Source organism: Ahaetulla prasina, chromosome 14 (assembly GCF_028640845.1).
Source record: "Ahaetulla prasina isolate Xishuangbanna chromosome 14, ASM2864084v1, whole genome shotgun sequence".
Lineage (NCBI taxonomy): Eukaryota > Metazoa > Chordata > Lepidosauria > Squamata > Colubridae > Ahaetulla > Ahaetulla prasina.
The window spans coordinates 23,139,320-23,166,926 of NC_080552.1; the positions used below are offsets into that span (position 1 = coordinate 23,139,320).

Below are 27,607 nucleotides of genomic sequence, written 5' to 3' on the forward strand. Positions count from 1 at the left end.
TGTGGGAAGGGTTGGGCTGAGCCCATTGAAGGGGTCAGCGAGGTCTGGCACCCTGCCATTCACCCTTGGTACATTTAATGCTCCCTGGCAGAGAGGGCAGCCATGTTGACTTTGCAATGACTGGGAAATTTCCACTGGGCACATGCCCTTGGTATTTACGGCTATGTGGAAGACTGATGCCAGAGGAGACGCATGGAAAGTGAGGGGGGAATAATTATCTCACCCCCTTTTATTTAACTTCATTTTCCATTCTTCCAATGACTTCATCTCCCTTCATCAGTTGTTCTAAGAGCCTCTACCTTCTTCTTATTAATAGTTGTAGTAACTGCAAATCATCGTCTCCAATGCCTTTATTCCAAATACAGATGTTTCTTTATCCCATCAGCATTCACAGCTTGGAAACCTGAGAACAGACACAAGGAGGGCAGCTATGTCTGGGTTTATAGGCCCTCTTTCCTCAAGACCCCATTTCTGCTATTTTCTCCCATTGCAACAATCTGTTTGAACCCTGGTCTCCCGGGGCCTGAGCAGAGATTCCTGGCAGCCTCCTTTGCAAGGGGTCTTAGCAGGCTCTGAAAGTGGTTTGAATGGGAAAAGAGGATGCTGCCAGGGGTGAAATGCTCCTGGTTCGGACTGGATCACCTGATCCGGTAGCGATGGCGGCAGGTGGTTCGGAGAACCGGTAGCAAAAAACCCTCCCACCCACCCCCCATGCCCAGCTGAGCCACACGATCATCAAGAGTGTTTTTTTAAAAAATTTAAAAGCATTTTTTCTTCCATCAAAAAAATGCTTTTAAAAGAAAAGGAAAGCCTCTGACAATCCGGCAACTCAGCTGGGATCATCAGAGCCTTTTAAAAGCATTTTTTTTACAACCTCTTTGGCTGAAGAGGTTGTAGAAAAAATGCTTTTAAAGGTTCCTCTAATGATCCCAGCTGAGTTGCCTGATCGGCAGAAGCTTTTCTTTTCTTTTAAAGGCAAAAAAAATGCTTTTAAAAGAAAAGAAAAGCCTCTGACGATCAGGCCGAAAAGGTTGTAGAAAAAATGCTTTTAAAAGTTAAAAAAAAAAAGTTGGCCACGCCCATCCAGTCACATTACACTCCTCCCACGAGGCCCCGCCCACAGAACCGGTATTAACAAATTTTGCATTTCACCCCTGGACCTTGCACTTCAACCCCGGCAGGGGTATTGAACTAGTCAGGTTTCTTTTGAGAAGGAAACTATTATAAAGACTGGTGGAACTGTGACCTGCTTGGAAAGTGGGCCGTTTGCTGAGAAGACTAGTCTTGTGTAAGAGAAACAGAGAGGAACCTTTTCATGTGATTCATGCTGGTGGGAAATTCTGGGAGTCCACACAACTCCCAGTTGCCATGTTTGGGGGTCATGGTTTCACACGTGTCTTTCAAGAGGCACTTCCTTGGCCTTTGTGGGGACTTCCTTTTATCTCAACAACTACAGCTTGGTAAGGTTGGCCAGGCTGAATAAAAGGCTGGTCCATAATCCCCCAGGCTAAGAGTGGATTTGAATGTGGGTCTCCACAACCCTAGTTCAACACTCCTGATCACACCTTCTTCATATCTCCAGCTTCAACTGGGCCTCTTCAAGTGTTGCTGGTAGAACCTCAGGAAACCTGCTGTGTAGACCACAAGCATTGAACCCCAGAAACTCAACCCTGTCTAACGGATACCTGTACCAATATAGCCCCCCAGGTCCCTCACCCCACCAAAGAAGTCGACACCAAAGTTGTTTTTCTTTTCAAAAGTTTTATTGCATAGAAAAAAACCCTCATCCCAATATAACAAAGAACCAGTGTGAAACATTTGTCAAAACAAGACGTCAATCTTGACAATCAACCCGATAATTCTACATGTGTATATAAAGTGCCTGTTGGCTTTAATGCAATGCGGTTGTCGGTCGGTTTGCTTGTTTGTCAACAACGTCCGAGAAAAAGGACGAGGGGTGTAAACAGGCTCACTTTTCCAACAGCTTCCCTGCCGGTCTCCCCTCCTTCTGTGCTCCCACACAAGGCAGGGTGAAGGGGGAGAGGAGAAGCCACGGATAATTTTCAGCAGCAGCAAAATAAACTTTTCAACACGCTCAGAGGCAACACACAAAAAGCATCACAGACACAGCCATGAGAAAGTCGGAGAGTTCAGCTACCCACTCAACCAAATCCCCCCTCCCGTTCCCCCCAGTCTTTTTGACCACAAACATAGACTGAGTGGCCTCCTTCCCACCACTGAATCTGCAATGTCCCTTCTCCAGTCTCAGGTCCCGGCTGGACGCTTCAGCCTCGCCTCCAACTCTTGCTAAGAGGAAAATAATCTTGGGGAGCCGATGGCAGAAAGTTCCCCGTGGAGAGTGAGGAGGCCCCTTCCCCCGTGTCCCACAGGCCCAGCCCGAAGCTTGCGTGCCCCCCAGATGGGCTGGCAGAGTTTGGATACCAAAGAACCTCTTTGCCCCTTCTTGGTCAAGAAGGTCCGAAGGTCAGAGAGGAAAGCTTTAGCTGATCACACAGCGTTCTTTGTCTTTGGCCTGACCACCTCGGATGGCCTTCTCTCGGATGTACATGAGGTCGCTGTGGACGCTGGGCCGGCGAGCGAAGGGGGCCACGATGCCATAGGCATCCCCAGACCCGTCTCCAGAGGTGTCCTTCAGCAGCTTTTTCCCCTTGAGGGTCTTCTTGTGCAGGAGGTCACAATACTGCATGGAGACTTTGCGGTGCAGATCTGGGCTCATTTCGTTGGGCAGTTTGGCCATGGTGAAGAGCGCCTGGAACATCTCGTCCAGGCTGCTGTTCTTCTTGGCAGAGATCTCAAAATAGGGACACTTTTTGGAGTCCTGCCCCAACAGTTGCTCGATCTCTCGGGATTCAACCTCCCGGTAGAAGTCCCGGTCACCTTTGTTCCCGCAGACGACCAGAGGAACTTCAATGTTCTCCTTGGTCTTGTTTTTGAGGCAAGACTTGGTTTCCAGGATCTGCTGCTTCAAACGCTGGACTTCCTCGAAGGAGTCCCGGTTGTCCAGGCTGAAGACGAGGATGAAGACGTCTCCTGCAGGAGAAGGAGCAGAAAGGGAGAAGGTTAGGAGCTAAGTTTCACCATTGGAGGCATGCAAACGCTAGGGATAGAATAGCAATAAAGAAGAGGAACACAATGCATATTTCTGAACTAAACTCAGCTTTCTTACCAATGCTTCTTTGATTCTCTCTCCTCACCTTTTCATGCGTTTTTGAAGCATTGGCCAGAAAGTCCACTTCAGATCAGAAATGCAGCACTCTGTCTCTATTGCTGCAGTAGCCATAAAAATACATTTTTGTACCAACCCAGAGGCTAATTTAGAAGAGCCTGGATGGGCATCCCTAAAGAGGCTTGTCCTTTTCTTATCAGCTTTCGGCTTTCTGCAAAAGGTGCCTTTTGTTTTCCTTTTCTTTACAACTCCAGGATAATCAGATTGCAACAGCCAAAGGCGCTTGGATGAAACTCCTTATCGCTGGGTTGTAAAACCGCGACTAAAAGCTCAGGTTTATACAGTGATGTGTCTGCGATCTCGCTTCCCCAGTAAACGTGTCAGAGTGTGGGGTTCAAGCTGCGGATTCAAAGAGAAAGGGAGCGCAGAACGGAAGCGGGAATTATCCCGGAGGGAATTCATAATCAAGGTTGGGGGGAATATCTTTTTTCTTTTATCTATAGTGCATAGATTTTCCTCCCTCTGCTTCCCCTCTTTCCGTCCCCGACTTCAGCCAGGCGGGTTTGGGAGCTAGGCAGAACTTGCAAACCCCGCAATGTGGCAGAGAGGAGCACGTGGGCGCCCGCTTGCAAGAGTGGAGGAGCTGCCAGAGGCGAAGCGGGAGAGGGGAACACTTCTTAATTTGCGCTTCTTAATTTGGGACAGAAGATGTGGCAGGGGAGCGCGGGAGAGGCACTCAAGTAAAATAATCCCTCCTACAAATTTTGTACGAGGCGCGCATAGCCAAACTTCACAATTCTGAGAGTTGGTCCACCCATCTTAAAGTTGCTAAGGTTAAGAAACGCTTATCTTCCCCTCTTTCCATCTCTTTCTCTCACTCTTCCCATATTTTTTCTCTCTCTTTCTCTCGGTGTCTTTCCGTGTCTCCCTCTTTCCATTTCTCTGTCTCCCTCTGTCCCCCCTCTCTCTTTCTCTTGCTCTCTCTTTCCATCTTTTTCTCTCTCTCTTTCTCTCAGTGTCTTTCTCTGCCTCCCTCTTTCCATCTTTTTCTCTCTCTCTCTTTCCATCTCTTTCTCTCTTTCCATCTCTCTCTTTCTCTCTATCGCAGTCCCATTCAGACTGGTTCGCGACCAGAGCCCAAAGGACAGCGCCTTCCCGGGACTGCCTCCGGAGCTCCCCGCGTGCACAGTCTCTCACACACACCCGCGTCTCACCGGTGAGGATGGAGAGGCGCCGCATGGCCGGGAAGGGGTGGTTGCCCGACGTGTCCAGGATGTCCAGTTGGTAGACCTCCCCACGGATGCTGTAGAGCTTGCGGTGGAAGTCCTCGATGGTGGGCGTGTACTGGTCCTCGAAGCGGCCGTTGAGGAAGCGGGAGACGATGGCCGTCTTGCCCACCTTGGACGAGCCCAGCACCACCATCCTGTAGCAGTTCTTGGCCGGGATGTTCAACTCCGCCTCGATGGGACCCATTTTCTTGATCATCTCCGCCAGGCGCATTGGAAAGATCGGAGCAGCGGCGAAAGGCGCAGAGGCGCGCGCTAAGAACTGGGCGGGAAGCTGCGGAGGGGATACGCGCAAGCCAGACGGGTCGGCTCGACTCTGCCCTGCTGAGGCGCCTCGCCCGCCTTTATAGAGGCCGCAGAGCTGCCGCCCCCTCGGAGGCGGCGCAAAACAGCCAGCGGGGGCAGCCTTGCGCCGCTTGCCTGCCTGCCTGCCTGCCCAGCTCGCAGCTCAGAGCTGGCTGGCCAGACGCGGACTTGGAGCTGCTGGTGAGCCCGCAGGCGATGGGCTCTCCGTGCGCGGCCAGGAACACAGACTCGGCGCGATCCGTTGGGACTCTTTGTGGGGAGCTGGGATGGGAAGATGAACTGGGGCGGGTAGGGAGACTTATGGGCACCCTCTTCCTCCCTCCCTTCCCGCCCGCTCCCTCTCCCCTTCCCCAGAAACAGCTCCAAAGTTTGCCAGTCTTGGGCAACTTAATTTGCGAGGCTCCCCGGGACGCGCGATCTTTTGGAACTGCGGAGAGGTGGCGAAGGGGGCCGGACGGGCGCCCTCTCTGCCTTACTCCTCCACCCTCCATGGCCCACAAGGCCAGCGAATGGGAGTTGTAGTCCCGCTGTTGGGAGGGCGCCAGATTGGGGTAAAAGCCGCTTGGAGAGAGCCGTTCTGTGGAAGAAATCAGGAGGAGTAGGAGGGAGGCTCCGCGGTCTGAATGGAGCGCAGGAAGGGGGCTTGGGCGGGAGGCGGGTGGCTGCCCCGCCGCCCGTTTTTTTTTTGTTTTTTTTTGTTTACATTTATATCCCGCCCTTCTCCGAAGACTCAGGGCGGCTTACAGTGTATAAGGCAATTGATCCTCACTCCATCCGAATTCTTGGGCGAGATGAGAAGGACTCAATTCGCGGCGCGCTTTCAAGCCAGGGGAGGCATGGAAACAACCAGAAAAGCCCGCGGAAGAAATGGGACAGGAGCTGGATTGGGGGGTCTTCCGTTTAAAGGGTGGGGACAAATAGAGAAAAGGAGACAGTGAGGCAGGCAGATCTTGATCTGAAAGACGGGTGATTCGCAGGAAAACCCTCTAAGGAGACTTTCTCCCGAGGAAACGCTCCAAGACCCAAGCCATTTGGGAGGTGGGAGGGCGACTCTCCAGAAGGAAAAATAAATCAGGTGTGTGTGTGGGGGGGGGACTTATCAGGAGAAACTCCAGTCCCTGCAGGAGAAACGTCAGTTTTTTTCTCTCTGTAGGAGCTGCAACAGATCCAAGATTTTATTACCAAGGAATGTTGACTTCCATCTCCTCAGGATAATAGCTTATTGGGACTCTCGGCATCTAGAAAGTTCTATTGGAAAGTTGGGATTTCTTTCCTGGGTTTGGGGGGGGGGGCGAGGGGCTAGGCTGGGCTTGCCACACCCCGAAGAAAAGCAAAGATTCTCCAGGGCATGCCTAGAGTGTATTGCCCCAACTCTGAGAGTTTCTGATTTCGAATCTCCTGGAATAGGTTGGAGGTGGGTGGAGGTTTTGGGGGTTCAAATTGTTCCCCCATCTTGGATGATCTTGGGCAAACCATGGTCTCAGGAAAAGTAAGACCCAATCTGTAAAATGGGTACAGAGGGTGATCAATAGATTATTATAAACTGTTTGCATCATTGCACGAATGAAATGAGAGCCAGTTTGATTTATTGGTTAAAGCGCAGGCTGGAAACTAGACGATTAGATTTCTAGTTCTGCGCTGGGTGACTTTTTTGGGCCAGTCCCTCTCTCTCATCCAAATCCGCATCACAAGATTGTTGTTGGGAAAATAGGAGGAGGAAGGATCATTAGGTATGTTCGCCACTTTGAGTTGCTTATAAAAATAATAAATCATTTTTAAAAAATACGTGATCGAATCCTGATCTTTGTCATTTACAGTTAAAGGCACTATTTGCAAATGTGTTCACTGAATTCTTAGGAAATCTTTCATGCAAAGGTCTTGACTCTTTATTCCCTGCCAGCTGTTGCTCAATTATCTTATGTTTGCAAGATAAAGGCACCCACATAGTGTTTCCTGCAAATGCATCACCTGGTCCATTCATTGCCAAATGCACACACCTTCTGGGGCTTCCCTTCCGCATCTCCCCAATGTTTGTGGGCAAGAACAGGGACCCCCAAACAGCTCAGACTCTTGTGTCTTTCGCAAGTTCTAGAAAGCCAGGGTGCCTTGGCACAATCCTCTCCTTCTTGCCATAGCAATAACGGAGTCTCTCGCCCTCCGTTTATTGCTTTTGGAAAAAAGTGGACGACGCCTCTGAATGGGCAGCAGTGGAGAACAAAGTTAATCTTTAAGCCATGGTAGAGAGGATCTCTTGCATGCCGCCCAGTGAAATGGAGAGAGGAGAGAGTGAGAGCTGGCCAGGAGTGAGATAGACAGAAACTGGGGATTTCTTTAAGGCAGGGGCGTCCAAGCTTGGCAACTTTAAGACCTGCGGACTTGCAACTCCCAGAATTCCCCAGCCAGCACCTGGGAGTTGCAAGTCCAGAGGTCTTAAAGTTGTTAAAGTCGGACGCCCATGCTTAAAGGGGTCTTTAAGGAGCTGCTGATCCAGTTCTACAGAGGAATTACTGAGTCTGTCATCTGCACCTCTAGAACTGTCTGGTTTGGTTCTGCAGCCCAACAAGACAGACACAGACTTCAGAGGATCATTAGAACTGCAAAAAAACCAATGGCTACCAACCTGCCTTCCATTGAGGACCTGTATACTGCATGAGTCAAAAAGGGCTGTGAAAATATTTACACACCCTCACATCCTGGACATAAACTGTTACCCTACCCTCAAAACAATGCTATAGAGCACTGCACACCAGAACAACTAGACACAAGAACAGTTTTTTCCCAAACGCCATCACTCTGCTAAATAATTCCCTCAACACTGTCAAACTATTGACTAAGTCTGCACTACTATTAATCTTCTCATATTCCCTATCACCCATCTCCTCCCACTTATGACTGTATGACTGTAACTTTGTTGCTTATATCCTTATGATTTATATTGATATTGATTGTTTCCTGATTGCTTATTTGTACCCTATGACTATCATTAAGTGTTGTACCTTGGAATTGTTGATGACCTTTTCTTTTATGTACACTGAGAGCATATACACCAAAACAAATTCCTTGTGTGTCCAATCACACTTGGCCAATAACAAATTCTATTCTATTCTATTCTATTTAAGATGGAACTTCACCCTCCCATCAGTCATGAGAGTGGCTTTGAGTCAGAGACTAAAGACAGTTCTTGCAAAGGCTGTCAAGGAAGCAGAATAGATTCTATCAATGGTTAGAAACATGGGGTAGAAGTTGGAATGCAAAAGGATCAGGTTAGGTGGACATGGAAAGAGATATTATTTTTAATACCGATATAGGAATGTAACTATTACAATGATAGATAAGTTGACATACTAGAATATGATGGTCAAAAACTATTATACAACACTAGCACTGTTTAAAATAGTATATATGTTATTCTGTTTTACTTTTGTTTTAGGCTAAGTGGAATGCCAGGACAATTATACTGTATTCAATATATTCATATGTAAGCAATAAAAATATATCTTTAAAAATAAGAGATTATCAAACAAAACAAAACAAAAAGGAAGCAGAGAGATGTTTGCTCATTCACCCAAAAAATTTCTGGCTACTTCAGTTTGAGAAGCTTGAGATCAGTGATGATGATGATGAGAAAGAGGCCCAAATGCAGATCACCCTTCCTGGACCCACTTCAGGAAACAAGAGATTCCAGCAAAATGAACTGGAGGAATGTACGAACATCCCTATGTCTATTCCAAGCCTCACAGGAGGAAGAAAATAAATGACAGGATAGTAGCCTTCCAATATTTGAGGGGCTGTCACAGAGAAGAGGGAGTCAACCTATTCTCCAAAGCCTCTGAAGGCAGGACAAGAAACAACGGATGGAAATTAATCAAGGAGAGAAGCAACTTAGAACTAAGGAGAAATTTCCTAAAAGTGAGGCCAATTAATCCATGGAACGACTTGCCTTCAGGGGTTGGGGGTACCCCAACACTGGAGGTTTTTAAGAGATTGTCTAAAATGATATAAGGTTTCCTGGTTAAGGAAACCTTCCTTCCAGGGGGTTGGACTAGAAACCTCTGAAGACCCTTCCAATTCTGTTATTCTGTTAAGCTGTATATTTGTCTGTCTGTGTGACTGAAGATCGAAGCCTCATTTTTATACTCAGGTGAACTGAAGGTTTGAGAAGCAGTCTTCCAATATTTGAGGGGCTGCCCCAAAGAAGAGGGGTGGTGTGTGTCCAACCTATTTTCTGAAGCACCCGAAGGCAGGACAAGAAGCAACGGATGGAAACCAATCAAAGAGAGAAGCAACCCAGAAAAAAGGAGAAATTTCCTGACAGTCAGAACAATCAATCAGTGGAAAGGCTTCCCTCCAGAAGTTGTGGGTGCTCCCTCTCTGGAGCTCGACAGACATTTGTCCAGAAAGGTATATAGGGTCTCCTGCCTGAGCAGGGGGTTAGACTAGAAGACCTCCAAGGTCCCTTCTGGCTTTGGTCGTTCTGTCAAACCAGATGGCATCACTGCAGAGCGTGAGGAGGCCCCGAGTGCTGTAGCCATTTCCCTCTCCTGCCACTCCGGAGCGCCAGAGGGCCCCCCAGGTGCGACTGGGCCTTCTCCAGAAGCTCTAGATAAGCTGTTATGCAAGTTTTTGGGAGGAGGGAAATTTTCTGCACCCCTTTCAGGTGGAAGCGATGTGACGCATCCCTTGTTGGCCCCGAAGTTTAAGTGCTTGCTTGCATCTGGGAGGAGAAAAAAAAAAAGGACTGAAAACAGCAACACTCTACCTGGAGAGAAAGAGAAGAGATGTATGTGCACCCCATCAAGCAAATAAGACGGCCGGTCGGCCGGTGTGGGAAATGGGCAGCTGGGAGGGCAGAAATGGAGGAACACAGCCAGGAGTAGAAATAACAGGAGCCCTTTGACCTGGGGTGAGAATTGATGGAAAATTAATTCTCTCCAGCCAGCAGTTTAGGCCCTGGAGCTTTGTTTTGCTCAGGCAATTCAAACAGGGAAAGTGGTTTATGAGCTAATTATAAAAGCCACCCACAGCATCCCCCCCCCCCGCCCAATCCATAAACACCGTGTGGATAACAATAGTTAGCAGCAACCACCACCACGGAGAACTGTTATTCCTTTGGGCGCAAATTAAACCATTGATTATGATTCTATCCTTAATGACTTGGACGGTGGATACGTCACTGTGTTTGTGTGCATGTCTGGGTTTGTGTGTATTTGTGTGTGTGTGTGTGTGTTAAAAATAACCAGCTCCTCTGAGCATAGCTGGCATCGGGCAACATTTGTTGTCCATGAGTTTTTGCCATCGATAGTTGATAGTCTAGTTGAGAAGATCTGGGTGGAAGGGGGCTCTGACAAGCTTTGGGGTGCTGAATTAGCAGAAGGGAAGCAGGACTACAGAAGGTTCTGGAAGAAGCTGGAACAAGCCTTCAAAGAACTTCATGGCCCTAAATACCCATAAAATTCAACCTAGGGATTTCGAAGGAGTCATGTTTGGCTCACTTGAGATCAGAGGTCCTCAAAAAAGAAGCTCAAGCAGTGGAGAAGCGGCTGGTTACTGAGTCCAAAGGCCTTTCTTGGTCCATCCTTGAAGGCTACCTTCTATGACCTCTGCCCTGGACTGACGAGTTAATTTTGCCCCTTGGATTACATGACATGAATCCCAAACCATCCAAAGATGCAGCCTCTAATTCACTTTCCATAACTCCAACCATTTTTTTTTAAAAAAAATGTCCCTTAGTGGACCGGACCGAGTGTTAGAAAGTTATCTATAGGCTTCCTTCAAAAGCTTGGCAGCTGCTCTGGGGTCGCTGTCCAGGGTCCTGAAGACCATCCGTTGCTGTCCCTCTAGATCAGGGGTATCCAACCTTGGCCTCTTTAAGAGCTGGCTGGGGAATTCTGGGAGTTGAAGTCCACAAGTTTTAAAGTTGCCAAGGTTGGAGACCCCTGCTCTAGATGACCCTTTGAACTTCTAAAATTGATTCTCCCAGGCTCCCCCTCCCTGTGAAAGGCAATGTGTTTTCAAACCACCTGCGAAAGTCATCCTTTCTTCTCAACAGGAAAGAAAGCAATATTTTTCTCATCTAGGCAGAAGACGATAACTTGCAAGGATAAATTATCACTTTTCTTGGTTCTGGGGTTTTTAGGAGATTATTCTTCATTGGGTCTCTTCCCACCCAGACCAACCCCAGCATTTCTTGCTCGGATTTCTCCACACCTACCAGGGGAGCCTCTGATTCATTCGGTCCACACTACGTCCATTTAGCATGTACAGAATTATGAGAACCTTAGACTGACATCAAGAATAAAAAGCCATTTCCAGTCAGCTGAGCCCCGGGAGGTCTGCTTTTGTACAAATCAACAATATATCCCACACTATTCTCTGATGCTCCTGGTGGCGTTTTGTCCTTTCGAAACCATCAAGGAGTTGCAACCCCAAGAAAATAAGCATTTTCTGGCAGTTCAGAAAATATCATTCCCAGAAATTATCTGGCCTGCTTCCCTATCTGACTAAAAGATGTTTGTCACTTCTTCCTTTTAAGAAGAGCCCCAAGCACAAAAATCCAACAGGTAATATTTCCCTGACAGTTTCATTTCCAATCCACTCTGGAAGAAAAAGGTATAAATCAGATATAATCTGGTCATATGCCTAATCAAAGAAGAGAATTTCCAAGAATTGGACATGATAAAACTGGTGCTGTTTTATTCGGCCTACATTGGGCCTTTTGTTTTGTTCAAAAAGCGTGTTTCTCAGAAAGTTAAAAGATAAAAAAAATATTTGGGGGGGAGGGTGGAGGAAAATGTGTTTCTCTGCTATTCACAGGCTGTGTTCACACAATGTGTTAACCAGGTTAGCGAAAGGCCTAACAGCTAGACTTGTAAAGTAAACTATGGGATATCACTACCAATCTTTCTTTCATTTTGTTTTTTCTAGTCTAGCAAGTTGTGGCAATCCAGCCAGTTGGTTCGGCTATGACTCAGGGCATTGTAGAAACCAAGGGAATGCCTAAATCCACCTTAAGTGTGTTGCAGGAACAAAGTCCACACTTTAGAATTATATTTTTCCCCGCCGAATTAAACATGTGGCAGCAATTTAAAAAAAACAATGGGATTGTTTTCTGCAACACAAAGTTAGAATTTGCCATCTTGGACAGCAGTTTTGAAAGAAGCTGGAAAAAATCAGGGATGCTGTTCCTGATGGTTTTTGGAGTCCATCTCTGGGGGAGAATGTTGGTTTATGATACTCCACATCCACGGTAACTAAATTGGCATTGAGAATGTCAATGGGTTTTAATCTTGTCAGGAAGTCTGTGGAGTGCTGAGGACACAAGACCTGTAGGTTATTCATCCCTCTTAAAGTCCATATGAATGAACATTCATCAATGAAATTGAATCTATTCAGCTATTTAGCAGATCCATTGAAGACAAATCTTCAATGGCCATTGAAGATTATTAGGATGTTGAGGACTGGAGCTTGTATCTTCTCATTTCTTTCAGGGATATGACCTTCCGGCCTAGCCTCCTTTTAATAGGAATATCTGAAAAAGAATGACCTTCTTCCAACTCATTGTCCACAAAAAGGGCCAGCTGACCTATCAAAGCATCTTGACTTTGGCTTCGAGAGGACTTCAGATCAAAGGAAAGGTGGTAGCAGATGCATACAGTTTGAAGTCAACACAACCACTTTGCTAAGACTTCAGATCTAATTCTGGGTCACTTGTACAGCCTGTGACTTCCTGGACTTCAGTAGCATTCATCTCTCTGTCTTTCTTTCTTTCTTTCTTCCTTCCTCTTTCTCTCTCTCCTCCCAACCTTGATGAAGCAACTTTGCAGCCTCCTGTGCCCAAAGTCAAGGAGGACTGGGGATGGAGAGGAAACATGACTTGTACATATTTCTCCTTCACAAGTGCCACACACACAAAGACAGCCTTGCCGAGTGCTGCTGACATTTGCACGGTGCCAGATGCTATTAGCTGAGGAGTTCACAGCATCTTCTGAAATACGAGTTATTCCTTTGAGGTAGTCAGCAAAACAGATCAAAGTAACAGCACACCTGCCTCGAAGCTTCCCTTATGGCTTTTGACACAAGCACTATAATGCAGAGCTCTCCAACCTTGGCAAGTTTGCGACTTGTGGACTTCTACAGAGGAACGATTGAGTCTGTCATCTGCACCTCTATAACTGTCTGGTTTGGTTCTGCAACCCAACAAGACAGACACAGACTTCAGAGGATCATTAGAACTGCAGAAAAAACAATGGCTACCAACCTGCCTTCCATTGAGGACCTGTATACTGCACAAGTCAAAAAGAGGGTCGTGAAAATATTTACAGATCCCTCACATCCAGGACATAAACTGTTTCAACTCCTACCCTCAAAACGACGCTATAGAGCACTGCACACCAGAACAACTAGACACAAGAACAGTTTTTTCCCGAAGGCCATCACTCTGCTAAACAAATAATTCCCTCAACACTGTCAAACTATTACTAAATCTGCATTACTATTAATCTTCTCATCATTCCCACCACCCATCTCCTCCCACTTATGACTGTATGACTAACTTTGTTGCTTGTATCCTTACGATTTATATTGATATTGATTGTTTCCTGATTGCTTATTTATAGCCTGTGACTTTCATTAAGTGTTGTACCCAGTGGTGGGATTCAAATAATTTAACAACCAGGTCTCTGCCCTAATGATTTCTTCCAACAACCAGTTCACCAAACTGCTCAGAAAGTTAACAACCGGTTCTCCCGAAGTGGTGCGAACTGGCTGAATCCCACCACTGGTTGTACCATATGATTCTTGATGAATATATCTTTTCTTTTATGTACACTGCTAGCATATGCACCAAGACAAATTCCTTGTGTGTCCAATAAAAAATTCTATTCTATTCTATTCTATTCTATTCTATTCTATTCTATTCAACTTCAGCTATGCTAGCTGGGGAATTCTGGGAGTCTAGGTCTACAAGTCTTGAATTTATCAAGGTTGGGGACTCCTGCTATAATAGAAAGACAACCAGATCCACCTTAACCCGCTGGAGTGGGGCAAGAAGAGCAGGGATCATGCAAAAGAGGCAGCATTTGCGTGTCATAGAATGGGCAACCCATCCTGGGCACATTCTTTTCCTTCCTCCTTCCTTCCTTCCTTCCTTCCTTCCTTCCTTCCTTCCTTCCTTCCTTCCTTCCTTCCTTCTTTCCTTCCTTCCTTCCTTTTTTTGTTTTGTTTTTGCATTTCTCTGAACTGGTGTTCAGAGGTAGATTGCCTCTGGATATGGAGGATTCATACAGTCCAAACAGTAACCAGGGTGGGTAAATTTATTGTGCAATGGCCCTGTTTTGCACCAAAGAAGTCTACATTGTTTAATTTTTTTGGGGGGGGGGACATTCCTCTGAACTGGCATTCAGAGGTAGATTGCCTCTGGATAGAGAGGATTCGCACAGCCTGAACCATGCTAGGTAAATTTATTGTGCAGTGGCCCTGTTCTGCACACAAAGAATTTTACAAGGTTGCAGAGTCCATAATCGTGTTTACTCTCTTTCTCCTAGGGTTTAGCCACAAGCGTTCTCTTCAGCCAGTTTCTTTTTTTTCGTTTTGACAATATCCAACAAAGGAGAAGAGTGGAAATAAATTTGGGAGCCACTCAGAAAGGTTGGGCATTTGCATGCGGCCAAGAAAATAGGCGAAGAAATAAGGCAGAGAACACCTAACGGGCCTAACCCTCCAGCTTGGACTTTTATTTTTGTATTTTAACTGCCCTATAAAATTAGTGTCAATTCCTTCCTCATTAGCCGAGCCATTGAGCTCACCTCTAACCTGCTCGATCTGCAGTTTGGGCCTCTCACATGGGGAGTAATCAATCGCATTGAGTTTTTCATTTCCTTCCCAAGAAAAGTAAACAGGATGAGGGCCCCTCGTGAACACCTGCCGAACAGGAAGATGGGGGAAACGGTTCAACATCCTCTTAAAAGCACCAAGGAGGCCAAACCGGGACACGTGTGCCTCTCAATCGTGGCCCCAGGAAGATATGTGGACTTCAATTCCCAGAATTCCTCAGCTGCCAACAGGTAGTTCTCATTTAGCAATGGCCTCATTTAGTGACCATTAATGTTGGGACCAGTTCTCTCACCACTTACGACCTCGGCAGGTCAGTAAAGCAAAGGAAAGCGGAAGGAAGACTGTAAACTGGTTTCACTTAGTGACTGCTTTGGTTGAAGGCAGAATTGCCCCTCCCAGGTGCAGTCACTAAACGAAGACTGCCTGTACAGAAATAGCCAAGGAAAAGGTAGCATGGGGCCCAATGCATGCCTTTACTCCCATTTACGGAGAATAAGGGTAATAAATTCATTAAAGTGCATTCATTTATCTGCTTGCCTCCAGATGTTGTACCTATCCCATCACTGGGGGTTTTAAAGAAGAGACCAGACAGCCTTTGGTCTGAAATGGTATTGGGACTCCCGCTGGAGCAAGGGGTTGGACTAGATGACCCCTAAGGTCCCTCCCGAACTCTGTTGTGCTATTAATGTCATGCTTTTTAAAATCCTTTCCCTGCAAGAAAAGTGACTTTTGTGGACCAGGGAGAAGCGACCAGTTATCTTTTCTTGCAAAGGGCTTGCTGACTCATTGATGGCACCTCCTTCGCTAAAGGGGAGGGGAGGGGGAATCTCCCCCTCCCCCTCTCTCCCCACAGGTGTGCCCTGGTGGGGGAGTGACTCATTGCTTCTAACCTGCCAAAGGCCTTGGGGAAAAGCCAGGGAGCGCTGCCTGGTCAGGGCAATACGTGGGAATCATCATGTCAAAGAGCTTTGATGTTCAGGGCAGCAGCTCATGTCATCCATGGGCTTGGACCATCCTGCTTGGATCAGGACATCCCAGCAGGGCCAAGGGAAGCCTCTCCCTCCCACCCACCCCCATGTCAGCTGCTGGGATGAAGGTATCGCAGGTCAGCTTCAAAATCCAAAGCCTGCGGTGTTGATAAACATTGGCTGTTGATCTCCGAGTGGGAAAACTCCCACACTGAGACCTTGAAAAGCACACGGTGTTTGTAGATAAGGCCAAAGGCGCTCTGCTTCCAAGTTAGTGCTCAGAACAGGAAGGGGGTAAAATAACAGCCAGACTCGACTATCTAAGAATCTCCCGGCTCTGAAAATGCATGTTTTGAACAAGGCAGAAGTCCTGCCGACTTGGGTCATGAGATTTGAACTCTCGGCCGAGTTCACCCATCATGCTCAGTCAGGCTTTGGCTACTTTTGCCTGGGGGACCAAACACGCTAAGTCGTAAATCATGATTTACTGGTAGTTCTTGACGTGTGAGTGTAATTGGGACCAGAACTTCCCTTGCTAAGTGGTTATTAAGCAAGTCGCGCTCAAGTCTGTGACCTTTTTCCTGACGGATAAGTGAAGCATATGGTCGTTAAGCAGACCATTGGCTTTGCTTGGCAGGAGCCAGCTGGGAAGGTCACGAATGGCACTCATATGACCCTGGGACCCTGCAACCCTCATAAATGTCTGCCTCTTGCCAAAGAACCAAATTTTGAACCCGTGACCATGGAGACAGTCGTAAATGCGAGCGCTGGTTGTAACTCATTTTTTCCCAGGGCTGTTGCCACCTTGAATGGTCACTAAACGAATGGTTGTAAATCGAGGAGCATCAGTACACACCGCAAAGGCTGGGTGTGTGCGATCTGCAAGCAGAAACCCGCAAACCGTGTTACGACCCAGCTAAGGTAAGAATGAGCGAGTCAGAGGAAGGAAGAGAGACAGGTCATCGCATTGCAAATAATTAAGGGACAAAATATGGATTTTTCAAGACGATAGGAAGAAGGACAAGCAAGGTTTGGCTTGTTAGGAGACCAAGGGATGCGGTGTGCGCGGTCAGTAGCGATGAAGCCCTCCAGGCTGCAAAGGATGAAGGTCCTTGGGGTCCCCCTGGCCATTGGGGCTGGATGATTCCCTCCCCACTCTTGACTGTGTTCATAGCCTCCCCCCTCCCCCCATGTCACCCTCCTGTTCATCCTTCTCTTCTCTGCTTGGTTACACAGGCGACGCACTCGATGTTCCAGCCTGATCCTCGGTTGAAATTATCACCCCCTGGTTAGCTGGCAGCGACGCCGGTTCTTCGGAACACCGTGTTTAGAAACAGGACCCCGCTGTGTTTCAAAATCCAGGGTGGGGGGTGTAGAAAAGCAGGGCTGGTTTTTGTTCCCTCTGGTGGTGGAGACCGAAGCATTAGCATGTTGTGCAGCTGTACCCAGAGAGCGAGTGACATTCTAACACCTCGGGCTGGCTTTAAAAGAGGGCAGGATTAGGAGGCAAATGTCAGCCGTAACCAGAGACCGTCTGAACTCTGCACACATTGCTGTGAAATATAGGCCACGGAGAACAAGGAGCCCAGCTGTTGCGCTCCAAAACACCGAAGCAGATGTTCTGGCCTCAACATTGGCTTGGTCTTCTTCTTCTTCTTGAGGACACCGCTCAGGAGGTTCTTGTGGGCTTTCAAGTCAGGAAGATCAAGCTTTTTCCTCTACAAGAAGTCATGGTTGCTTCATCACTGGAGGGTTTCAAGAAGAGATTGGACAACCATTTGTTCGGAATCATATTGGGTCTCCTGCTTGAGCAGGGGGTTGGACTAGAAGACCTCCAAGATCCCTTCCAACTCTATTATTCTGTGTTCTCTCTCTCAAGCTCCTTCCCTTCCAACATGAAGTCTCTTAGAACAGGGCTCTCCAACCTTGGCAACTTTAAGATGAGGAACTCTGGGAGTTGAAGTCCACAAGTCTTAAAGTTGTCAAGGTTGGAGAGCCCTGTCTTAAAAGGAGACACTCCCAAGAAAATTCAGACTTGTGAACATACCTGGAGAATTGTTCCTTGCACCATCTTCTAAAATCATATGGTGACTTGGCTGAAAATTATCCAGCCAGTTTCTCACTTCAGGCTCAGGGCAAACCTTGGTGTGCTTAAGCCATCATGGTTGATGGTGCAAACCAAGTTGCTGGTCACCCAAAGTACCAAGACACCCACCATGTTTACAAGCAACCATCCAAAGGCCAAAGAAACCATATTATACATGAATCTAAGCATTGAAGATGGCACCAAGTGTTGAGATCTTGGGAATGTGGATAGGGTTGACTCCCCCACAAGGGGGATTATAAACTCCAACAAAACTCTGTTTAGAAGCAAGGTTTTTACTTTGGTTTTAAATGCAAACGGAAGCTCCTTCAAATCATTCCCAGTCTAAGAGAAGGCAGTCACGCTTTGTAATAAATGGCACTTTGTTTAGCAAATGAGTTAAGCCAAATGGTTTGCTACCTTTTCTAAAGAGTGGCTTCAATAGTTAGATGGGTAGCATATAAATTTAATGAATAAATGAGGTGGGTTTTTTTAAAATAAGCACCAAGTTGGGTTTTGTTGCAAAGGAAGATCTAATCAACCCAAAATTTGGCAAGAAAACCACCAAGCTCAGAGAGCATCAGACCCCATAGCCCTCCTCCTCCTCCACCTCCTCCTCCTCCACCTCCTTTCTGCAAACTCCACTCTTTTCTAGCACTGATGATGTTCCCTAGATGGGCCATGAAATGTCCACAAAAAACCTCCAAGCTCAGAGACCACCAAGGACCCCATAGTCGTCGTCCTCCTCCTCCTCTTCCTCCTCCTCCTTTCTGCAAACTCCACTCTTTTCTAGCACTGATGATGTTCCCTAGATGGGTCATGAAATGTCCACAAAAAACCCCCAACGTCAGAGACCACCAAGGACCCTTCATGTCAACCCTGAGCTACAAACATTCTCCTTGACTCAAACCAAATCATGAATTATAGCCCGGGGAGCGAATCCAGCATTAACCGATTCAGATTGGAACCCATTTTCCCATCTTTCCAAGCACTTTGCTATCTATCTATCTATCTATCTATCTATCTATCTATCTATCTATCTATCTATCTATCTATCTATCTATTTATTTATTTTTTAATTCAAAAGGTTTTACAGAAAATTCCCCCCCTTTCCCCCCACCTTTTATTTATTTATTTATTTATTTATTTATTTATTTATTTATTTATTTATTTATTTATTTATTTATTTATTTATTTCCTGTGAGGTGGATCGCAGCCTCTCCCCCCACGTGGATCCGTTTATTTGGTTGGCGTGAGAAATGTTTGCTCGCCCTGAACCGAAACGAACATGCAGAGGGGTGTGTGTGTGTGTGTGTGTGTGTGTGGTGGGGGCGGGAAGGACTCCGAAGGGCGAGCATTTCCAGGTAACTCTTCGTTTATGTGGAAAAGCAAACAGTCTCTGAAGCAAGTTCAGAAAGGGCCAGGCAAATATTAACGCTGATTGGACTAGATGGAGAGATGGGGGGAAAAACAAGAGAGAGAAATCAGGGAATCAGAGGCCTTTCTGCAAATGACATAAATGTTTTGCAACGTCTACAAAACAGGAAGAAAACACTGATAGGAGTTACTAGCAAAACACTTATATGGCTATCACGGGCAGGAAGCAGAGTAGAGTGGAAAAGGATTCTGCATTCCACAAACGCTGCGATGGCGTCTCTGTCAGCAAGACAGAAAGTTCACTGCAACTCGCTTGCAGACACCTGGCCAGGAAACTCCCAAGTGGACATGAAGGTGAGCAGCGTAGATCCCGCCCCTGACTCTTCTCCGAATGGGGGGTTTATACATCCCCCCCAGGATTCAGGAGCGGGTTCCAAATCCCGTTGCTACCGGTTCGCTCTTGCACACACACGCATGCAGAAGCATCCGGGCGGGTGGGCAGAGCGTTCCACCACTGCCACAGGTTCGCCCGATTTGGTGCGAACTGGTAGCAACCCACCATTGCCCAGGTGTGACTTTATAGATTCGGTAAAGCTGCAGTACAGCTACCGTTTCCCTGAAAATAGGACATCCCCGATAATAAGCCCAATTGGGCTTTTGAGCGCATGCGCTAAAATAAGCCCCCCCCCGAAAATAAGCCCTCTCTGAAAATATTTAAACGCATGCAAAGCCAGTCTCTGCCGTTTCCTCGGGTTAGGGTTAGGGAGAGAGAGCTGGAAATCAAGTAACACAGCAAGATTGCTCAATGCGCCTCAAAATAACAAGACCTCCCCGAAAATAAGGCCAAGCGCTTATTTCGGGGTTCAAAAATATATAAGACAGGGTCTTATTTTCAGGGAAACGCGGTAGTCCTTGCACTTACAACTGTTCCTTGAGGGATTATAAGGCACTGAAAACAGTGACTTGGGACAGGTCCTCGCACTTATGACCATTGCAGCATTCCCAGGGTCACCTGACCAAAATTCAGACACTTGGCAACACTCGGCTTCATATTTATGATGGTTGCAGCATCCCAGGGGGTGGGCAGGGGTGTCTCACGTGATCCCATTTTGTGACCTTCTCACAAGTGAAGTCAACGGGGGAACCAGATTCGCTTAATGACCACTTAACTGTGGGGATTCACTGAACAAATGTGGCAAGAAAAGTCATAAAATGGGGGGGGGGAATTCGCTTAACAAATTACTCACTTAGCAACAAAAATTTGGGGCTCAATTGTGGTCGTAGATCGAGGACTCCCTGCATTTACAATGGTTTTAGCCTCCCAGGGTCTTGCCTACTCACAAAGAGGGCCTTGTCCCCAGGGCCAGGAGAGCCTCCCTTCCTTTGGGCCACAGTTGTGTTCTTCCAGGTGCCACCACTTCACCAGCTCCCATTTCCCCCAAACCCGCCTTTCTCCTTCATGAAGGAGAACCAGTCAATCTTGGTTCAGTGCCTGCAGCTCGGGAAGAATCAGGGGAAAACCAGCCTCTCCTTCTGCCGATTAGCCAAAGCAGGCCGGGTCTGACACAGACTATCCGGGGGCCCCAATTAATCTGCACCCCACCAGGCAGAAATTCAAACACAACCATCTTTTAAATCAACAACAAACAGGGCTCTCAGCACAGCTTTGCCTGGGGGCTTTTAGCCTGCTGCTCTTCCCTCCCGCACAGCCTTCATTCATAAATGTCATCGAGCTGCTTAATTAAGTCCCCGGAGAATTTTATGTTGTTTCTCTCTCTCTCTCTCTCTTTTAAAGAAAGGATTATTTGCAGGGGACACGCTCTGGAAAAAGACCTGCATTGAGGAGACCACAGAGAGGACAACTGGGGACCAGAAGTTGGGGTGCAGAGGCAGAAAATTGGGCAAAGCTGTAAGATATTTTAATGGAAAGGAGGCACCCCCTGCATTGGGTAGAAATCAGACCACCCATATTCGGTTCAGCCGGCAAACTGATTGCAATTGATGCTTTGCAGGCAGGGCCAGAAGTTCAGTTTCTAGTCCTTAGCATCCCAGAACCTGGGATATTTGCATTTCCAAGTTTTTTGGGGTTGCAATTGTTATCTGCCTTGTAATCCTCTTGTTTTGGTTTGTGTGTGTAAAATAAAAAACCCCAACAAACATTATAGCTGCTTTAAGACTAATGCTCCTCCTTTATTTACCTACAAAAAAAACAAAAAAAAAACCACAACCAGGCAGAAAGTGACACTGACATTGTGTGCTGTAAAAGTTGGCAATGTCATCTTGGGGGTCTCTGGAAGCTGTTTAAGAAAAGTGGGGCTGGAGAACGCTCTGAGTCCAGCTTGCTCAACACCCCAGCTTTAGAGAAGACACGTGAGCCAAGAGTCAATAGATTTTACTACAGCAGTAAATCTCAGGAGTTTTGTCCTGCTTTATGTAAGGAAGTGCTTCCCACGTTTAATCGGAATCTTCTGCCATGCCAAATTAAAGTTTTCCCAAGACTATTTTGTTAGAAGTGAAGAGAAAGTGCAAGTCGGGTGTTCTTTTAAAAAAAGGCCATTAATAAGCGAAGCGTTGGACTTTTTGAAGGAAGAACCAAAAACTGTTGTTGGAAATAATGTCCAAACCTTCTCACACTTTGAAAGAAATAAGGCAGGGGTGAAATCCAGCAGGTTCTGACAGGTTCTGGAGGACCGGTAGTGGACATTTTGAGCAGTTCGGAGAACCAGCAAAGACCACCTCTGGCTGGCCCCAGGAGTGGGGTGGGAATGGGGATTTTGCAGTATCTTTCCCCTGCAATGCCCACCAAGCCAGGCCCACAGAACCCGTAGTAAAAAAAATTGGATTTCACCACTGAAATAATGCTAGTAGAATCAACATTGCCTCGCTGGGCTGAATATGAGGATCTAAAATAAGACTTTAGCCTGGTACTCTGACAAATCAGCCCTCAATAGACACATAAGACATTAATAGTATCTATGGATGATGCAAAAGAGATAATCAACCAGCATGAAAAGGGCACAAAAAGAACCTCCCCACTACCCAGATCAGCATAGATGAACTCCCAGATGAGCTCACAGGTAGACCAACCATCAAGGAAACAATACCCCAACCAAGGACCTGCCAGAGAAGCCAACAGCAAACAGCTCAACCAAAGAATCAAGAGATTCTTTCAAGAATCAAGATCATCGCCACCAACACTGGCAGGGCAAGCCACCAGAATATAAACTGACAGCAAACATCACTCCTTACTAGCACTGATGGTGTTATCTAGTCTGGTAAAGAAACCTCTGCCTGAAAACAAGCAAGTTCAGAGAGCACCAAGGGCCCCTCAAACGAGACTTTCATTTGCACAAACACAGCTGAGTAGTAGGTGGTGAGGGCGTGTATTCACCAGCCTTGGTCAGCAATGAGTTTGAGTAGAGTTTCTAAGGGGGGCAAGACATCTCTGTGGGTTTTGAGTTCTGCTAAGAATGGTCAAGAGAAGACCAGGAAGGACTTAGTCCACCTGGATGTTCTTCCAGTTGGCAACCTCACAAAAAGAAAGAGGAACTAAGAGTTGCATAGAGAAAGTATGATTTGAGTGGTCAAGCTACACAGATCAACCTTCCTTTGGGGCAGTGCAAAGTGGCATTAACATTTTCTCTGCTCGAAGGGCTGCGTTTTCTCCCAAGAAGCACAAAACAATATGCTGAAGCTCTCAAGGAAGACTGAGCCAGAATTTTCAGCAAATATCAGGTCTGGCCAAGAGTAATGAAGTTGAAACTAGTCTGGTCTGCTTCTGTTGGTAGAGCAATTATCAACCAATTATTATCTTTTTTTTTTAGCACCTAGGCAACATTTAGCAGACTTCAGACAAGCTTCTTGCGGCCTTTTCTGGTTATGCAGAATATCACGAACAGCTTGACATCGATGTTAATTAGAGAGATCTACCCTCTTCATCTATTTTTTAAAAAGCCTTTTTTATGGCATAGCTTTAGCACTTCACAATGTTTATCCTGCCCTCCTCCAAAGGACCATCAACAGGTCTGTATTGAGTCAGAACTGCTGCATGCAAAACTATTAAGTGAGTCGTGTTGTTCACACATTATACTTCTCTCTGATAACTTAACCGGGTTTATTCAATTAGCCCGATTTTCTGGGTTCACACAGAGCACATTGACCGAATTAATCCATTTCCTGAGTTCACACAGTACAATTCACCAAAGGAGCCAGATTTCTAGAACAATTCTGTACTAATCCACCCTAAAATAGTCCATCCTGTGCTTTACAAAATGCCTGTTGGCATCTCTAATTCTTAGAAACAGATTCTGGTCTGTGCAGAAGCAACAGCAGCCACAATTCCATCATGTTAATATGCCCTATTTGTTCAATTTTAGACTTCGGTGTATCTAGAGTTGAGCATTAAAACTGGCACAGCCGATAGGACAATGGGGTGATATAACCAATAAAAGACTCCCACCATCCATGTTTAGAGGAAAGGATTGCATTATTTGGAAACAATCCTCTTGAAAACTAATTAGAACAGCTGCTGCTGTGGTTTTTTTCCTAGAAAAAGGAGAAAAAACTGTCCTCTTTGCTTCTGGCAATTGTTCTCTATACAGAAACACTAACAAGGTACTTTTAGGTAGGATGGGTTTGGCTGGTGGAGATCAGGTGACCCAAAGGAAGGTGACTCTGCTCGACTTACCTATCTTGGGTTTATGAAATGGAGAGAGAAAGGGAGTAGCCATCCTTTAGATCAGAGGTCTTCACAATTTTTAACACATGTGGACATTCCTCAGTAAGTCCTACAGTTGCCAACAGCCCTGGTTTAGACAAGATACTTGAGCTGTACCATGTTTTGATGGAGACAAGAGGCAGAGTGGGCAATGGTAGCAAGGTAACAGATTAACAGAGTTGGAAGGGACCTTGTAGGTCATCTAGTCCAACCCCCCCATCCAAGCAGGAAACCCTACACCATTTCTGACAGATGGCAGTCCAGTCTCTTCTTGAAAACTTCCAGTAATGAAGCTCCTATAACTTCTGAAGGCAACTTCTGTTTCATTGGTTGATTGCTCTTACTGTCAGAAAATTCCTCCTTATTTCTAGGTTGAATCTCTCCGTGGTCAGTTTCCATCCATTATTCCTTGTCTGGCCTTTGGGTGCTTTGGAAAATAGCTTGACCCCCTCTGATATTGGAAGACTGCTATCGTGTCTCCTTCTCTTCGCTAGACTAGCCATGCCCAGTTCCCATAACTATTCTTCATATATTTTAGTCTCCAGTCCCCTAATCACCCTGGTTGCTCTTCTCTGCACTTTTTCTAGAGTCTCAACATCTTTTTTTATAGTGTGGAGACCAAAACTGGGTGCGGGATTCTAGGTGTGGTCTACGTAGAAACTGGGTTTCCTCCAAAATCTGATTTCTTTGTGGTTTAGGATTGAGCATAACATTGTAGGACTAAGAATTATTCTCCATCCCAAACAGCTAAATTGCATCAGATTTAGGGACAACTTTCATTTATAAAACTGAGTTTATAAAGCTTTCCTGTTTTGTAATACTAGTGGGTTGGCATTTATATCTGACATGGGCAATATACTTTGTTCTGGGCAGCAGGTTGCCTTTTGCCTGTGGCTGGTTTACCGGTGCAGGAGGAAAATTGAAAGAGATGTCATTTGCATTTAAATGGAACAAAAAAACACAAAAAAACAACGACCCGATTCCTCTCCGTTCCTGTATAAAATACAGCAGAATTTGGGCTTATCTTTTGGAGTGTATCAGCCCACTCTGAAAGCTTAGGGATGCCCAAATTTCACATTGCCAGTTTACAAGCCACAGAAAGGAAAAAATAGGTTAGGTTGTACAATTGGTGGCTACAGAGGCCAAGGACAAATGTTTAAAAATGGAGAAGCCATTATTGCAAACAAAATGTGAATCATGCTTCTTTTAAAGCTGGGGCGAAGAGAGATAAAACCAGGGGGGGAAAATAGAGATAAAACTGGGACTGTCTTTGTAGACAGTTCAAGAAAGACAACAGGTTTTTTTTCCCTTCCAGAAAATTCCCCTTCATGATAAAAGAACAAATTTAAACCCGTTACTGTAACTCAGATTGACAGTCTGGTAACCGTTGCCTGAATAATACAGGGTAGTTCTGCTCGTTTGGTTGTTATGGGTACAGCATACAAGAGAAGTGGCTGTAGAAAAGGACTCTTAAATATAAATATTCCTTTGCAAGAAAGATCATTATGAATAATAGGGATCAGAAAGTAAGACAGGCAGCAGACAATATGTAACCAGCTGAAAGGAGGAATGCATACCAATAAACTTCCTTTGAGATTGTTGTGCTTCTCTTTCGAAATTTATTTTGAAATGGTATTTTGTCTGCAGGCACTTGGGTTGCAACTATTATGGACACAGTGAAAAATAAGGACATAAAATCTGTGTGACGTACTGCCCAAACGTTCTTTGTCTCATAGCGAGTCCAACGTGATGGTTAAACCATGTCTTCTTCAGCTCCTGCTGGGCCAGGTAAGCCAAACTTGGAAAGGACAGGTGTGTGTGTGAGGGATATGGAAGGAATTTATATAGTTCTCAGAAGCTGGTATCTGGAGATTGTTTGGAAGAATTTGAAAACAATGGGAGGCGAAAGGAATTTACGTTTTCGTGATAGCTAGGAGAAGCAAAAAATGATATCAGCGGAGAACAAAGAGAAAGGAATTTATAGCACCCTACCTAGGACATAAAAAGAAAACCTTGTGAAAGTGCTTAGTTCACCCAATGGCTTTCCGTTCTTTGATCTTCAAAGGATTTCACAGATGCCACCAGCTTCTCTACCACTTACCATTCTTTTAAAGAGACACAAACCGGAGCATTTTTCATGGGTAAAGAATCCAGGCCAGATGGAGTGAGTGAGAGACCTACATCTCTTCGAATCCGTTCATCAGATGTTGCCTTCAAGAAGAACATCTGTCTTTGGAGCCTCAGGAGAAGTTTGGGGAGATGGACATCATGGATGAGGGTGAAAAATGTGTGGCAAAACTCTTGCACTCTTCAAATGATGAAAAAATATTGCTGTTTTTGTTCCTTTTCCAGAAATGATCACTCAAGACTAACCAACCATACCACTAAATCTGACCCATTCCTACACAGGAAAACTCACAACAGCTAAAGCAACACTTTGGGACTTATGGATATCCATATGGATATGCTTTCAAAATCTAACATTCTCTGGAACATCACAAAAACTAAACCACAGTTGCTTTGGCTGCCAAAGTCCACCAACATTGTTGAGAAAACACACCATCTGTGGTGAGGTCCAGAAGCTTAGAAGGTGCTTTCAGAAGTTAAGACATCATAGCACATAGAAAAAAGGCAGTGGTAGCAATAAATGGGGTGCATCTGAAACCCTAAAACTGAAGTCGTTATCTGATACAGCGTTTGAAGGGCTGCACTATTTCAGCTGAGGGACAAAGGAGGAGATACAATGCCAATATACTGTTTTCTACCAAATTCTGGAGAACTTGGGTTTCAATCTTCTTCCTGACATCCCTGGTTATCCAGAGAGAATCTTCCATTTTTGTTTTAAAAGCAGCCCTGTTCAAAATTAACCCACAAACCACATTCCCTTCTAGCATTGATGTTACCTAGTTGGGTCATGAAACGTCGGCAAGAAAACAACCAAGCTCAGAGAGCACCAAGAACACCTCAAGCTTAAGCAGGTCAGATCATGACCCAAGGAGATGCCTTCATAAAAATAACGCTAACCTTGATTTGTGATCAACATGGTTAGGGTTTCTTTCTGGCTTTGCATATTGAATAATCTCAGCCCTTTGCTGACCTTAAGATCTAAGGCATGGTGACAGTCCAGAAAATGGATGAATTAAGTTCCCAATTGTATGTATGTTGCGTGAATACAGATGCTGCATGTTCACAGGTAGTCCATGCCTCCCCGCTGAAGCATCCAATCCCTTTCCCCCACAAATACTGGGAAGCAGCATTAGCGCAAATACACCCTTGCGGCTTTGTTCTCCTGACAAGGAATGTATACACTCTGTGCTTTTTCATTGTTTCAATCTCTCTCTTTGTACGCGTCCTGCACACGGTTCCAGTTTCATAAACCGTTCAGGGTCTCCTCCCTGGGCCACCTTTCCGATGCTCTCCAGCCTATAATCAAAACATCCAGAATTACGTGGCTAATGGAAACGGCTGACAGCCGGGGCGAAGCAAACATTGGCATTCAAAAGCACCCTTGCTGTGCCTGGCTTGGCCTGTGTGTTTGTGAAATCTTTCGTTTTCGGAGTTGGGCGTTCCCCATGAAACCAAAAAAAAAAGGGGGGGGAGGAGCTGTTTGTGTGTTCGTTGAGGAGTTTGAGGAATGCGACGGAAGTCAGGCTGCTGAAGTTCTCTCATCCTATCCAATTGTCCCATCTCGGAGCCACCAGCAGGCCAGCTCTCTGTGTCCAAGCAATCCCAGCGTTGGGGAGGTCTTTGCAACTGGTGTTGTGGCCTTACTTACACTTCGTTGCTTTGTTGCGGTAGATTTCTTCAGTGAAAGGCCTAGGAGAGGGAGATGGGGTGAGGGAACGGAGGGTT

General features: G+C 46.0%; 2 protein-coding genes across 5 annotated transcripts in view; both read right to left on the reverse strand.

Annotated features, from left to right (window-relative positions):
• Window positions 1-1,786: 1,786 nt before the first annotated feature.
• On the reverse strand, window positions 1,787-5,004 carry RASD1 (ras related dexamethasone induced 1). Its single transcript, XM_058157528.1, has 2 exons — window positions 4,402-5,004; window positions 1,787-3,051 (listed from the first exon to the last, which is right to left on the reverse strand). The coding sequence occupies exons 1-2, from the start codon at window positions 4,685-4,687 to the stop codon at window positions 2,501-2,503; spliced, it is 837 nt and encodes a 278-aa protein (XP_058013511.1). The 5' UTR covers window positions 4,688-5,004; the 3' UTR covers window positions 1,787-2,500.
• Window positions 5,005-25,718: 20,714 nt separating this feature from the next.
• Window positions 25,719-27,607, reverse strand: part of PEMT (phosphatidylethanolamine N-methyltransferase) — a 40,312-nt gene continuing 38,423 nt past the window's right edge. For all 4 annotated transcript variants that reach the window (XM_058157534.1, XM_058157535.1, XM_058157531.1 and 1 more), the window contains one exon: window positions 25,719-27,571. In XM_058157534.1, the coding sequence (XP_058013517.1) occupies window positions 27,523-27,571 (49 nt within the window). In that variant the 3' untranslated portion in view covers window positions 25,719-27,522. The remainder of the gene's footprint in view (window positions 27,572-27,607) is intronic.